Source organism: Zootermopsis nevadensis, unplaced genomic scaffold (assembly GCF_977971745.1).
Source record: "Zootermopsis nevadensis isolate Lab colony 2312 unplaced genomic scaffold, Znev_1.0 Znev_ptg000061l, whole genome shotgun sequence".
Lineage (NCBI taxonomy): Eukaryota > Metazoa > Arthropoda > Insecta > Blattodea > Termopsidae > Zootermopsis > Zootermopsis nevadensis.
This window is the reverse complement of record NW_028259192.1, coordinates 21,079,478-21,092,314: the sequence shown is the minus strand read 5'-3', so window position 1 is coordinate 21,092,314 and position 12,837 is coordinate 21,079,478. Positions and strand designations below refer to the sequence as shown.

Here is a 12,837-nt window from a genome sequence, read left to right as displayed (position 1 = left end):
AGCATTCGACAATTCTGAAACTACTCGACAACTCTAAACCACAAAACATCTCTGAAAACACTCAACCCTGAAAACACAAATAAAATCCACAAAAACCTGAAAACGGATCAAGGAAAGGAAAACACATCTTTATACACTCATATGCAAGAAAACAAACTTTGCAAAAATATGCCCTTTAATAAGGCTAAATCGTTTTATTAACGTAGACTTTCTAAAAGTTATAGATAATTAACACTAGTGCTACATACGCTTCATTGCGTTATATAACGCAATTATGATTCATCATTCTTAATCATTACGAAGATCCTTGTCACAGAAAAGGAGTTTGCATAATACTATAAATTGTCGCTTTTTATGCTCAAGGTTTTCATACTTGGTGGTACGCCGTTCAAAATTAGGACGTCACAAAATACGTATCTTTTCAAAACATAAATGTCTTCGAAAAACATTCACGAAAACGTAGGCTTCGAAACTGCCTTTCTTAAGTTATATTTTTCACTCCTACAAAATATTTCCAGAAAATCTTCTCCCTATTTAATTAAGTAATACATTAGTCGAAATGCATAACAGGCTCGACTCAAGCAAACATTTAAGTAATTTCAAATTGACAAATTCAAATTATATTCTCATCGTAAGAACGTGTATTAATGACAAATTTGTTACACTTTCGTAATTTATTTTGCCTACATTTACGGCCAACTCGTAAGCTGTAATGAAATTTTCCCACGTCATAGACGTTAAAATTGTGTTGCAACATTTCGCGCTAATCACCGGAATATATTACGACTTCTGATAGGTGCATCGTTCCGAATACGTTTACTTGTCATAATAAAAAGGGCTATTATTAAAAACGATCTTGAACTCGACAATTTCCTCATCTCACAGTCTCAAGATACAATACCAATTTGCATTCCATAATTCTGTTTCCGTATTTTGATTTTATACCTACGAGGCAGCGTCTAAAAAATTCAGTTAGTGACTCTTCCTTCAATATCACACGTGTACATTTTCACATTAATAAATTTCACTACGGTGCGTTACCTTCAATTTAACATTCCAGCAACGTCCTTATAAAGTCAATATTTTATTACTCTGTCTTTATACGACGTCAAAAGGTTTTCCATTGAAATAGACTGAGCATTCCCTCAATTTAATTTCCTCTTCATTTCGTAATGAATACCATTCTCACTTTACAGTGTGTTCCCCAAGTACTTGAACTTTGCCACATTTTCGAACGTTTTGTCCTCAATTCCGATGTCGAGACACGACCATGTACCTTGTCTTTCTCGCATTTAATTCTAGACCGACATCCATACTAGCCCTAACAGTGCTCCTGCGTTCCCTTTCATGGTATTTACGATTTCGCCAAACAGATTAATATTACCGGCATAGAACATAACAAACCGCCATGACTTTCTTCGACTTTCCTCATGTCATATTCTGAGGCGAAATTAAAAAGCATCAGAAAATTCTGAATACCAAACGTATCGGACAAATCTTTACCTAAACGAAGTTTGCCAGCGGTTTCATTTCAACACCTTTTAATTACCCTGACTAGCATTTTAGGTACACCAAAATATTGTTAAGAGCTTCTCTCCTGAAGCCTATAATAGTTAGACTGCCCAATTTTACTCCCACCTTTTTTCTCTACAATCTGACAAATGTACAAAATTTCACACACTGATCCCGAATAATTTCATTTCCATATGGAATCAGCCCCGCCAGAAGAACGTTGGATAAAGTCTCCTACGTGGATGATAACAGACAGATTCCTTCATAATCATCGTAATCAGTCTGATCACAGTTCTCGTCAACTGATTCAATAAAACATTCCTTCCACTGCTGTGGCACGTAACTTCAGAACCCGGGGATTTATAGTTCTAAAAATCCACTTTGATAAGACTAATTTCTGGCAATAACGGCAGACAACCATTCTCGTCTTTCAAAATATTAAATTTACGTTCGTAACTTTTTTCAACATCATTTATGCCTCTGTATAGATTTATATTTCTCTTTCTGTAATTAGTTTTAAGTTCATTAATTTTTTTCAGATAATCCCTTCTCAACTGGCTTAGGAAACGCGAAGGTTCATCACCGAATTAAAACCCCTCTACCAGTCCCGGTCCTGGACCAACAAAATCCTATCGCCTTCAAATTCTATCTCCCATAGACATTATCCTCCCATCTACGTCTAGGTCTCCCCTGCGGTCTCTTTCCCTCAAGCTTCCCGACCATAACCCGGTGCACACCTCTTGTCCCATCCATGCCCGCTACATGTCCCGCCCACCTCATTCTTATCGACTTAATCACCCTGACAATATTGGGGGAGGGGTTCAGATTTTTAAGTTCGTCATTATGCAGTTTTCTCCACGCCCCATCGTCTTCTATCCTAGGCCCAAATATCCTCCTCAACACCCGATTCTCAAACACCTGCAATCTGTGTTCCACCCTCAGAGTCAGAGACCATGTTCCGCACCCATACAAAACAACAGGCAAGATTATTGTTTTGTATACTTTAATTTTCAGGTTCTTAGAAATCAGACGGGAAGACAAAATATTTTGGACTGAGAAGTAGCAAGCATTTCCTAACTTCCTCGTCAACATAATTTTCATTTGTTATTGTTACTCCGAAATAATTTAGCTTTGTAACACTTTCAAAAGATTTATTAGTTACCCTAATATAATTTTCCCAGCCACTAACATGTAATTAGTGCTTTCTTAATTTACTTCTAGCCCCCACCTGTCTACTACCTTCCTCTTTAATGTATTTATATTGTCACCCAATAAATTATCATCATCATCATATGCCAACAGCTGATGTGTCCCATTCGATTGCAAACCCTTCTGCCTATCTTGGACTCTCCTCATGGCGTATTCTAGTATAAAGTGTAAGAGCAATGAGACGAAACATCTCCTTTCTCAGACCGTTCTTCATGAAAAACATAGCTTTCGTTTAAGCACGTGCTTATTAAACTCACTATACTTCTAAACTTCTCGATAACTTCCCACTTCTATAAGTTTCGATTGCGGTTTGTAACTCTTCTACTTCGCGAAATTCTATACTTTTGTTGGCTGAGGTCTTCATATTCCCCATAATACTTTCCCAACATAAATTAATAACTAAACTGTCATCAAAGTTCTCTAAAGCCACAAAATATATTCGAGATTTCTACCACTTTTATCCCCTTAACTTCATAAGAACCTTTCTAAACACAATTTCTGTCTTATTTGTTCCCTTACTGGAATCGAAGTGTCTCCCTTAATTTTTTCATTGCTAGATAATGTCCCGTATAAGTCAGCTCCTCTCAACGATCTCACATACTCGAGTGTCGTCTTTCGTCAACGAAAACATGCCCTATGTCATTATGTGTAACGCCATCAGGAGAGCTCCAAGTATGTTTCTCAGTGTCACGATGACGGAATGTTGTCCTTTTCACAATTACACTTTACGAAGCAACAAAATTTACTTCTCAGACCCCTATTATAATTACCTACTTCATATACTCTTTCCTTGTCCCCCTCCGTACCTTCGCACTCAAATCTCCTACCAAATTTTCATTCGGTACCTAGGAAAGTGCCACACAGCTGTTCTATTTCTTCGTGAAAATTATCCCTCGGATCATAATCTTTATCCTCAAATTGGGTAATGCCAAGAAATCAATCCAGGCCCCAGGCGTTTTTAGACACAACGTAACAAAATAAGTTTTTAAGGTGAGGGGGTCTCAGCCCCACGCACAAACCCCTAAGCTCGTGGACCACCCCTTTACGGCTGTCCGAGACTGATTATTCAACACATTCGCGTCTACCCTTCACGTCCGAGGGGGCCTAATCCTCCATCCACAATCTGAGGACGCGTCAACGCAAGTGAACCAAGTAACACGAGTGTCTTAAATCACCTCTATACAAGTAAATGTAAGAAACAGCACGTATTCAAGAGTTTTTGACTTTAAATGGGGAGCGAAAATTACGTATAACAACAAACATCAATACTGAAAGTAACAGAGAGACACTAATAAAGATTTACCGGAACTTTCTTTCTAATCATTCTTTCGACTGGTTTCATGCGGTCCTCCAATTTCGCCTATCTTGCCCCAATCTCTTCATTTTCACGTATTTTTTACAGCCCACATCCTCAAAAATCTGCGTCGCATATTCCAATCTTTGTCTCCCCCTTCAACTGTTCCTTCCATTACAAAATTAACCAATCCCGGGTGCCTCAGAATGTGTCCCACCATCCCATCTCGTCTCGTCTTCTCGTAAGATTCTTCCATAGACTTCTTCCTTCGCCTGTCCTCATTTCGTACTTCATCAGTCCACTTAATTTTCAACATTTCAAATGCTTCTACCCTTCTTCTTTCTGCCTTTATCACTGTCCATGTTTCGCTTCCGTATATCGCTGTGCTCCAAACATACAACTTCAGAAAAATCTTTCTTAATTCCACTTCAATGTTTCACACTCGTAGACTTCTCTTTTCGCTTGTGCTAATCTGCTTTCAATGTCTTCCTTGCTTCGTCCATCTTTTCTGATTTTCCTTCCTAAATAACACAATTCCTTCACGTCTTCTACTGTGTCTTTCCCAAATTTGATATTTATTTCTGCTGCTCCTCGTAAATTTTCTCTATCCTTAAGCCGAATTGCTCACTGAGTAATCTATTCATACCATTCAATAATTTCTCTGCATCTTCCTTCCTCTCAGCCAAAAGGGCAATATCATCAGCGAACCTTAACATTCCTATCCTCTCCCCTTCGACCTTTATTCCTGTCCCAAAAACTTTCTTTCACTTTCTTCGTTCCTTCCTCAACATACAAGTTAAACAGCAGGGGCGATAGGCTGCAACCTTGTCTTACTCCTTTTTTAATAAATGCGTCATTCTCGATTCTCCACTTTTATTATAGCCACCTGATGTTTCTAAATACTGTAAATAACTCGTCTATCTTTAATCTTCAGCACTTTCTTCAAGATTTCAAACATCTTATTCCACTTTACTGGAACTGTGGACCACGATCGTCTACACTGACATACGAACTGATAAAAGATCGACTGATTCACGTAAAAACCTAGAAATGTTCACGTTTGGTAAGTGACTACTAGACTCGAAAAAAGTATCATCTACTGTCACTGACTACAAGCCTTGACAATGAACTCCCTCATTTTGCGGAAAACATTAAAAAATTAAATCCTTACGTGACAATTCGTGCATGATACAGGGGACGGAATGTACCTAATAAAATTAAATTACCGACCACCCACGTAAAAAATTTGTCTATAAATAAAAGGGCAATAAAGTGTAAGTAAAATAAGCAAGATTAATATTCTACAAAGATTACACCCGAACCGAAGCATTGAGAGCATTTGACAAGACACTCGTGAAACTTCTTACACACTGTCGATCAATCTCTGTAGACTTCACATATGACGCACGACAAATATTTTAAAACATCACACTTCATTATTATAAAAACAAAGTTCTACATAGAAAATATCGGGCACCGTAGAGCCTTTCAATTATTTAGGTACGTCGAACGGAAACCGGGCAAGATTTGTGAATTGCAAATATATCGATTTATATATGTTTGCGCTATAAAGATACATACTTGGCGAAATATTTAAAATACGGTCTTGAGGTGATGAACCTTCGGGTTCGGTAAGCCATCTAGTTAGTTAGAGTGCATACTTTCATGAATTTCAACCTCCGCAGATAAAATGAAATGCTAAATTTTATGGTATCCTACACTCTCCTCAGCTGAAAATTTTCATGTTGTCACGTATTTTCCCTCAGACATTATCCACGTCTCTCTTCAACGTTTTCTAGGACTGCCAACTTATTCAAAATTTTCTCCTGGCACTCTCGCTTAGTTTCTACATCGCTCGGCACATCTGACCGAGAATCTTTCCCTCAATTTGGCAATCACTACATAACGGTCAATAACACAGTCACCTCCCCTTTAAGATCGCACGTCTACGATATTTCATTGTCTCCTCCGATCGATTACAACGTCATCAATTCGACTATGAGTGTGCATATGGATATCAAGATGTCGGAATATTGTTCTTCTGACGATAACATTTTCGAATGTGGCAAAGTTCACTAGTCTCACCCTCTTATTACTAACTTCATGTAAAAACCCTCACTCCCTATACTTGGTTACACACCAATTTTAGAATTCAATTCTACTAGCAGAATTTTCACGCGGAATTTACTAATTCTCCACAAAACTATCTTCTACCTAATCATCCTTATCTTAAGTTGCTGTGTGCACATTTTAAAATAATAATATCACACCATCGGCCACGAATAATCAAACATGACAGCCTATTATTAACAAATTCTACTCTTTTAACTGCCCGCCGTGCTGCTAATTCCGTTTTATATAGTCTAATATGAGTTCCCCTATACAATTGTCTTCCGTCATCAGGTCGCCTAACCTCCTGTATTCCTGCAATATCCAAACTATATTTCCCCACCTCCGTAGCTAACGCCCCTGTCCCATATGAGCTCCTCACATGCAAAGTTCCAATCTCAGGTCCTTTAAACATCGCCTGGGTCGTGTATCCATACGATCCATCCTATTCCGAGGCTTTCGTATTCTTTTCGTAACACAAAACATTTTTACGATCAAGCGTTCTTAGTCCTATGCACAACCCACAAGCTTTAGGACCACCCCTTATCGTCTATCCGCGACTGCTTATTCAATATATTCACAGCTAACCTCCATAACTGGAGACTGTCCTTCAATCAGAAACCTGACGACGCGACATGAACCCATCTAACATGGATGCTAATGTGACCCAAAGAGTAGTGACAGAAATGCAACTAGATTGTATCTTCAAACTATGATTCCACTGCGAATTAGCAGTGTCCATCGACTGTTTATCCCGTGGAATACGACCCCCGTCATCCACTCACAAGTTGGCTCCAAATGTTAGCGAGACGCCTCGAGTTTACCCACCGAAATTCAAAAAGTTTTCATAAATATGCCTGTTCCACGAATTTCTGACTACGTATTTATAACCACCATCTTCAGAAAACGGTATCTCTCTTAAATTAACGTGTCCCTACAGACCCGCGATATGCCGGTTTCTACCGCCTACGTAGTTCCGAACAATCGGAGCGGACGAGTTTCCAGACAAATTCAATTTAGCTTCAAAAGTTCATCGAACATAACCTTCAAACGAGCACGAAGAATGCAACTTTTACAATTATACACGTACAATTTTTAAAATTTTCTGGCATCAAACCATCGGGTTTTTGACGATAAAGTGCTATATAATCTGTCAATTTAGACATCGTTGAAAAATAATCAGTATTTTAAATAAACTATCCCTACAAAAAAACCGGTTAAATTCAATCTCTCTTCAACGATGGCGTATATGAATTTTATAGTTCACGATTTAGTACGTACGAATAATGACGACCCTATCTCTGTAACACGTTTTACAAACTCCTTTAGCAACTCCTTTACAATCATTACACAATACATTAGACTTGATCAATGGCTAGAATCTTAATTACTTTAATTACATTCATCCCATCGTACAATGTGATCCACACTTACGTTAAATATTATTCAGTTTACACGACAACTTCTTCCAGTAATTTATGCCTTATTCCTAACTTTACGTTGTTTGGTCAAATTTTCATCATACTCAATCCTATCAAAAGTCTAAACTGAACTTTGTGACATAATATTTATCATACCATTAAAATAATTAAATCAATTATGAAATTCCAGTCTAATCACGTCTTGAATACTAAATAATTCTCATGTAACTGTTAATAATATGAATAATAATGAATTCTCCTGTGAAATAAAACTTCAAATTCTAGAATTTGAGTCGTTTCCAAATTTATAAATTGTGGAGATAACATTGAATGACTACTGTAAATATTATTGTTGATTCAAATCTGGTACTTGGTTTCAAATACTGAATAAGACTCCTTTAATTGTTAATAATATGAATAATAGTGAATTCTCCTGTGAAATAAAACTTCAAATTCTAGAATCTGCACCTACTCAAATACTTAGGGAGTGGTTTTCAAAATTTATAAATTGCAGCAGTGTCATTGAACAACTCCTCTTCTATCTTCTTATCATTTGCCTCGCTTTAGCGAGGTCGTGCTTTTTTTCCTCTCTTTTCAGAGGTTGGGTGATCTACTTAAGACATTTGGTACGACTCCTTCGACAAGTGATTAGCCCGATATCATTCAACGACGACTACTGATGTGAATCCTCCTCCTGTAAAACAAAACTTCCAATTCTAGAATCTGAACCTACTCAAATACTTAGGGAGTCGTTTCCAAATTTATAAATTGAGGCGACATCAGAGAACAGAGAAAACGTTGCAAGGACCAGCTGTGATTAGATCCAGGACATGGATCAGACCCAATGGCCTAATCCGTAGAGTTGTTGTTGTTGTTGTTGTTGATGTTGATGATGATGATGATGATGATGGTTGTTCGACAATGACTACTGCATATATTATTCTTGATTCAAATCTTATATTTGGTTTCAAATAATAAGGCATAAATTAGTAAAATTATTGTCGTGTCTGTTGTCATTACATCGCTGATAAGATTTACGACGGGAGAAACAATATCTGTAACTTATCAACTGCGTATGTAGCACTAGCGAATAATGAAACTTGTCAACACTCACCACCCTTTCGAGTTGTCATATGACACTCACCACCTTTATAGTTGACGATCGATGGCAGATCGGAAGACTGCGGGATCTCGGTGTGGTGCCGCGAAGCATCTCTTGAGCTCGGCGCAGCAGATCGGAAGACTCGAGGATCTCGGTGTGGAGCCAGGAAGCATCTCTTGAGCTCGGCGCCGCAGATCGGAAGACTCCGGGATCTCGGCGTGGAGCCAGGAAGCATCTCTTGAACTCAGCACAGCGCAGCGCTAAAATAGAACAATCATTTTCAGTCACATTGTTCATACAATTTGAATACAAAATTCTTTTTACACCTGTAAGTGAATTAATTTTAAATTTGTAAATGTCTAAGCAATTGCACTACGGCAAGAGGCCCTTACAAGCGGAGACATTTTCAAGAACAAAATAAATTTAACATGTCAAGAAACGAGTTAAAAAAAATATGTATTACAGAATACAGAGTGTGGTTATAAACCATCACCTTAATAGAATTTATAAATCATTGTAAATAACAATTTTTATTTTTTATTTTTTAAGTGTCAACAAGCGAACTTCAAGACGTGCCTCGATTTCTTACGCCATGTTCATCGGGCATCAATTGTTACTGCCTCATTAACAAGAGAGCAAAGGAATTTCGGCCAACAAGCATTGAATGACTTGCGACACACGCTGAAGATAATACAAACCTGTCTTTCACATTCTTCGAGTACGGGGGTAGAAGACTTTTCCTGTCCTCACGAAATTGCAGGTACTCAGGCTAATTAAACCGCTTGGTTAAGAAACACAGTGTAAAGTCAGTAAAACTATGTCATTCACTTTTAAATATTCCGTCTTTACGAGGTGCGATCGGAAAGTTTTCAGACTGCGCCTATAAAAACCCGTACACTTCTCTCAGGTATTAAATTCATCCATCACCCTCGAAGTAGTTCCCCTGGGAGTGAACACAACGATCCCAGCGCCGCTGCCAAGCCTGGAAGTATCCCTGGAAATCTTTCTTTGTCAGCCTGTCAAGCACCATCTGCGATTCTGCCTGAATCTCTTCTATCGTCTCTAATCTCCTTCCCTTTAGCTGAATTGTCATCTTTGAGAAGAGGAAGAAGTCACACGGAGCTTAGAAAGGAAGTTGGGGTCGGTTCTTGCAAGATCTTTGAGCTCCTGACAAACGAGAAGTCGATTCTGCTTCTGGTCCTCAGACAGGATGCGTCGCATTTGGAGTTTTTCCTTTAGAATCAGCTGACAGGTCCCATAGCCTATCCCAACAATGTCGCACAAGTCGTTGATGGTACGACGTCGATCTTCGTGAATGGCCTGCCGAATCTTCGTAACATTTTCGGGCGTTGTGCTCGAAGATGGTCGTCCAGAACGCTTGTCATCATCATCATCGACAGAGGTTCAGCCATTTTTAAAACGTGAATGCCACACAAAAGTTTGTGCACGACCCATTGCGGACTCCCCAAATGCTTGCTTTAGCATTTCATAGGTTTCCGTAGCCGTTTTGGCGAGTCTTTGGCAAAATTTGATGCACACTCTTTGTTCATGAAAATCCGCAATCGCAGGAGGGTCGGTGTAATGCACTACCAAAACGCCCGTAACTAAGAAACAAATGCTAATTCGATGATGCCGGCTGGCACACTGATTCACTATGAATGTAGGCCGCACCCCTTAGCGGCAGAAGCTCGTACTACATCCGGTTCGCCCTCTATTGACACAGTCTGGAAACTTTCCGATCGCACCTCGTATTTACTATCGCAAAGTGCATTTAATTATGGAGGTAAGATTCCAAAATGTGATTCGGCGAAAATCCTGCATAAATCTACCAAAGTCCACAAAAATTTTGAGCTGAAGCCGCTCACTTCTCGAAGGAACTTTTTTTTCCACGTCTATCGTTAGCCTCGTTTCATATCTCAAAACAAAATACTTTGTTACTCTTTAATTTTAATTCATGTATCAACTTTTCAACTACGTAAGTCTTTTAACATTCGAAGAAATAAATATTGCAAAGAATTCGAGAAAACTCACCAATCATGATGCAGGTACATGCAACCCTGGGGTTGGGGGCGGTAGCCGAGGTCCTCTGGCAGAAATCTCGAATTATGAAGAGCGGTCATGGTCCTCCTCCGGTTGTCGGAACTCCTGAAGAATTAAGAAGGGGGTACCGATTAACAACTACATCATCGCAGTTTACATATCAATTTTATGTGCAATCTGCCAAATAAGAGAAAATAAAGGAAAATATAAAGTTCATTGCTGATACTACGTATGCATCAACAGCACTTTCGAGCTCAAAAATACAAAAGAGAGTGCTCCAAACAAGACAAAACTCACCACTGCACATTGGACGGAGTACAACCCCATGGTTTGGGGCGGTAGCCAAGGACCCTCTGAACGGATTCCCGGATTATGAAGAGAAGAAAGGAACTGCACCCACTACAGCTGGTGGCGGAGGTAACGGTCATCGTCCCCTGGGCGGAATTCCTGAAACATTAATAGACGAGTACCAATTAACAACTGCATCATCGCAGTTTACATATCAATTTTATGTGCAATCTGCCAAATAAGAGAAAATATAAAGTTCATTGCTGATACTACGTATGCATAAAGAGCCCTTTCGAGCTCAAAAATACAAAAGAGAGTGCCCCAAACAAGACAAAACTCACCACTGCACATTGGACGGAGTACAACCCCATGGTTTGGGGCGATAGCCAAGGTCCTCTGAACGGATTCCCAGATTATGAAGAGAAGAAAGGAACTGCGCCATTACAGATGACATCACCAGACAACGTCCCCCTTGGGTGGTCACCTTGGAAGGGTGCTGAAAGGAGAGAGCGAGTCTCAATTAATAAAATCTTCATTGCAGTTTTCGTGATAATTTGAATTTCATTCTCACCTGCGACATCAAGTTTCAGCAATGTTGGTGTTCCACGGGTTGGAAATCATGAAAGAAAAAAAACGTTCTAGTCAACATCATTTCACTTTTAATAAGGACTTTGTCATTCAAAAAGCAAAAAGTGATGCCCCAAAATCAAGAAAACTCACCAATTAAAGGAACACAAAACACTCCGCCCCCTAGGTCCAACTGCTGTGAAGAGCCTCTCGATACCTCTGGAATAAAAATAACAACAAAAATAACAATAAAAATAAAAACAATATTAATGCACTTTCAATATTTAAAATACAAGGTCCCATACCACCAGAAAGTACCCATCACCGAAAATAAAGAAATATTCAAAAGTCAAGTAAACTCATCTTTATAGAGCAAGCGACCAGACAATGCTCCGCCCCCCCCCCCCCAGGTCCGACTGCGGTGAAGAGCCTGTCGACACCTCCGGAAAGAAAAAAACACTTTCAATTAAAACAATATTAATGCACTTTCATTATTCAAAATACAAGGTCCCATACCACCAGAAAGTATTCATCACCAAAAATAGAGAAATATTCAAAAGTCAAGTAAACTCATCTTTATAGAGCAAGCGACCAGACGACGCTCCGCCCCCTAGGTCCGACTGCGGTGAAGAGCCTCCCGACACCTCTCGAAAGAAAAAAGACACTTTCAATTAAAACAATATTAATGCACTTTCATTATTTAAAATACAAGGTCCCATACCACCAGAAAGTACCCATCACCAAAAATAGAGAAATAGAGAAATATTCATATTCAAAAGTCAAGTAAACTCATCTTTATAGAGCAAGCGACCAGACGACGCTCCGCCCCCTAGGTCTGACTACGGTGAACGGCCTCTCGACACCTCTGAAAAAAAAACACTTTCAATTAAAACAATATTAATACACTTTCATTATTTAAAATACAAGGTCCCATACCACCAGAAAGTACCCATCACCAAAAATAGAGAAATAGAAAAATATTCAAAAGTCAAGTCAACTCATCTTTATAGAGCAAGCGACCAGACGACGCTTCGCCCCTAGGTCCGACTGCGGTGAAGAGCCTCTCGACACCTCTGGAAAGAAAAAACACTTTCAATTAAAACAATATTAATTTACTTTCATTCAAGTCCCATGCCACCATAAAGTATCCATCATCAAAAATAGAAAAATATTCAAAAGTCAAGTCAACTCATCTTTATAGAGCAAGCGACCAGACGACGCTCTGCCCCCTAGGTCCGACTGCGGTGAAGAGCCTCTCGACACCTCTGAAAAAAAAAACACTTTCAATTAAAACA

General features: G+C 39.0%; 1 protein-coding gene and 1 long non-coding RNA gene across 2 annotated transcripts in view; one reads left to right on the top strand and one right to left on the bottom strand.

Annotated features, from left to right (window-relative positions):
- Positions 1-11,808, top strand: part of LOC147871252 (uncharacterized) — a 74,972-nt gene extending 63,164 nt beyond the window's left edge. Inside the window, exons 2-3 of the long non-coding RNA XR_015532521.1 lie at positions 9,197-9,407; positions 10,693-11,808. This is a non-coding gene — a long non-coding RNA (uncharacterized LOC147871252). The remainder of the gene's footprint in view (positions 1-9,196; positions 9,408-10,692) is intronic.
- Positions 8,873-11,429, bottom strand: LOC147871253 (uncharacterized). Its single transcript, XM_087340166.1, has 4 exons — positions 11,317-11,429; positions 10,985-11,134; positions 10,679-10,792; positions 8,873-8,907 (listed from the first exon to the last, which is right to left on the bottom strand). Exons 1-4 carry the CDS (start codon positions 11,427-11,429, stop codon positions 8,892-8,894), a joined length of 393 nt encoding a protein of 130 aa, XP_087196292.1. The 3' UTR covers positions 8,873-8,891.
- Positions 11,809-12,837: the final 1,029 nt, after the last annotated feature.

What these genes read in the sequence shown, in the direction of transcription:
- LOC147871253 (XM_087340166.1), bottom strand. Translation starts at nt 11,429, where the DNA reads ATGTCATCTGTAATGGCGCAGTTCCTTTCTTCTCTTCATAATCTGGGA. An exon ending in ACTCCGTCCAATGTGCAGTG is followed by an intron (nt 11,135 to 11,316) that starts GTGAGTTTTGTC and finishes TTAATGTTTCAG; the next exon opens with GAATTCCGCCCAGGGGACGA. An exon ending in ACTCCGTCCAATGTGCAGTG is followed by an intron (nt 10,793 to 10,984) that starts GTGAGTTTTGTC and finishes TTAATTCTTCAG; the next exon opens with GAGTTCCGACAACCGGAGGA.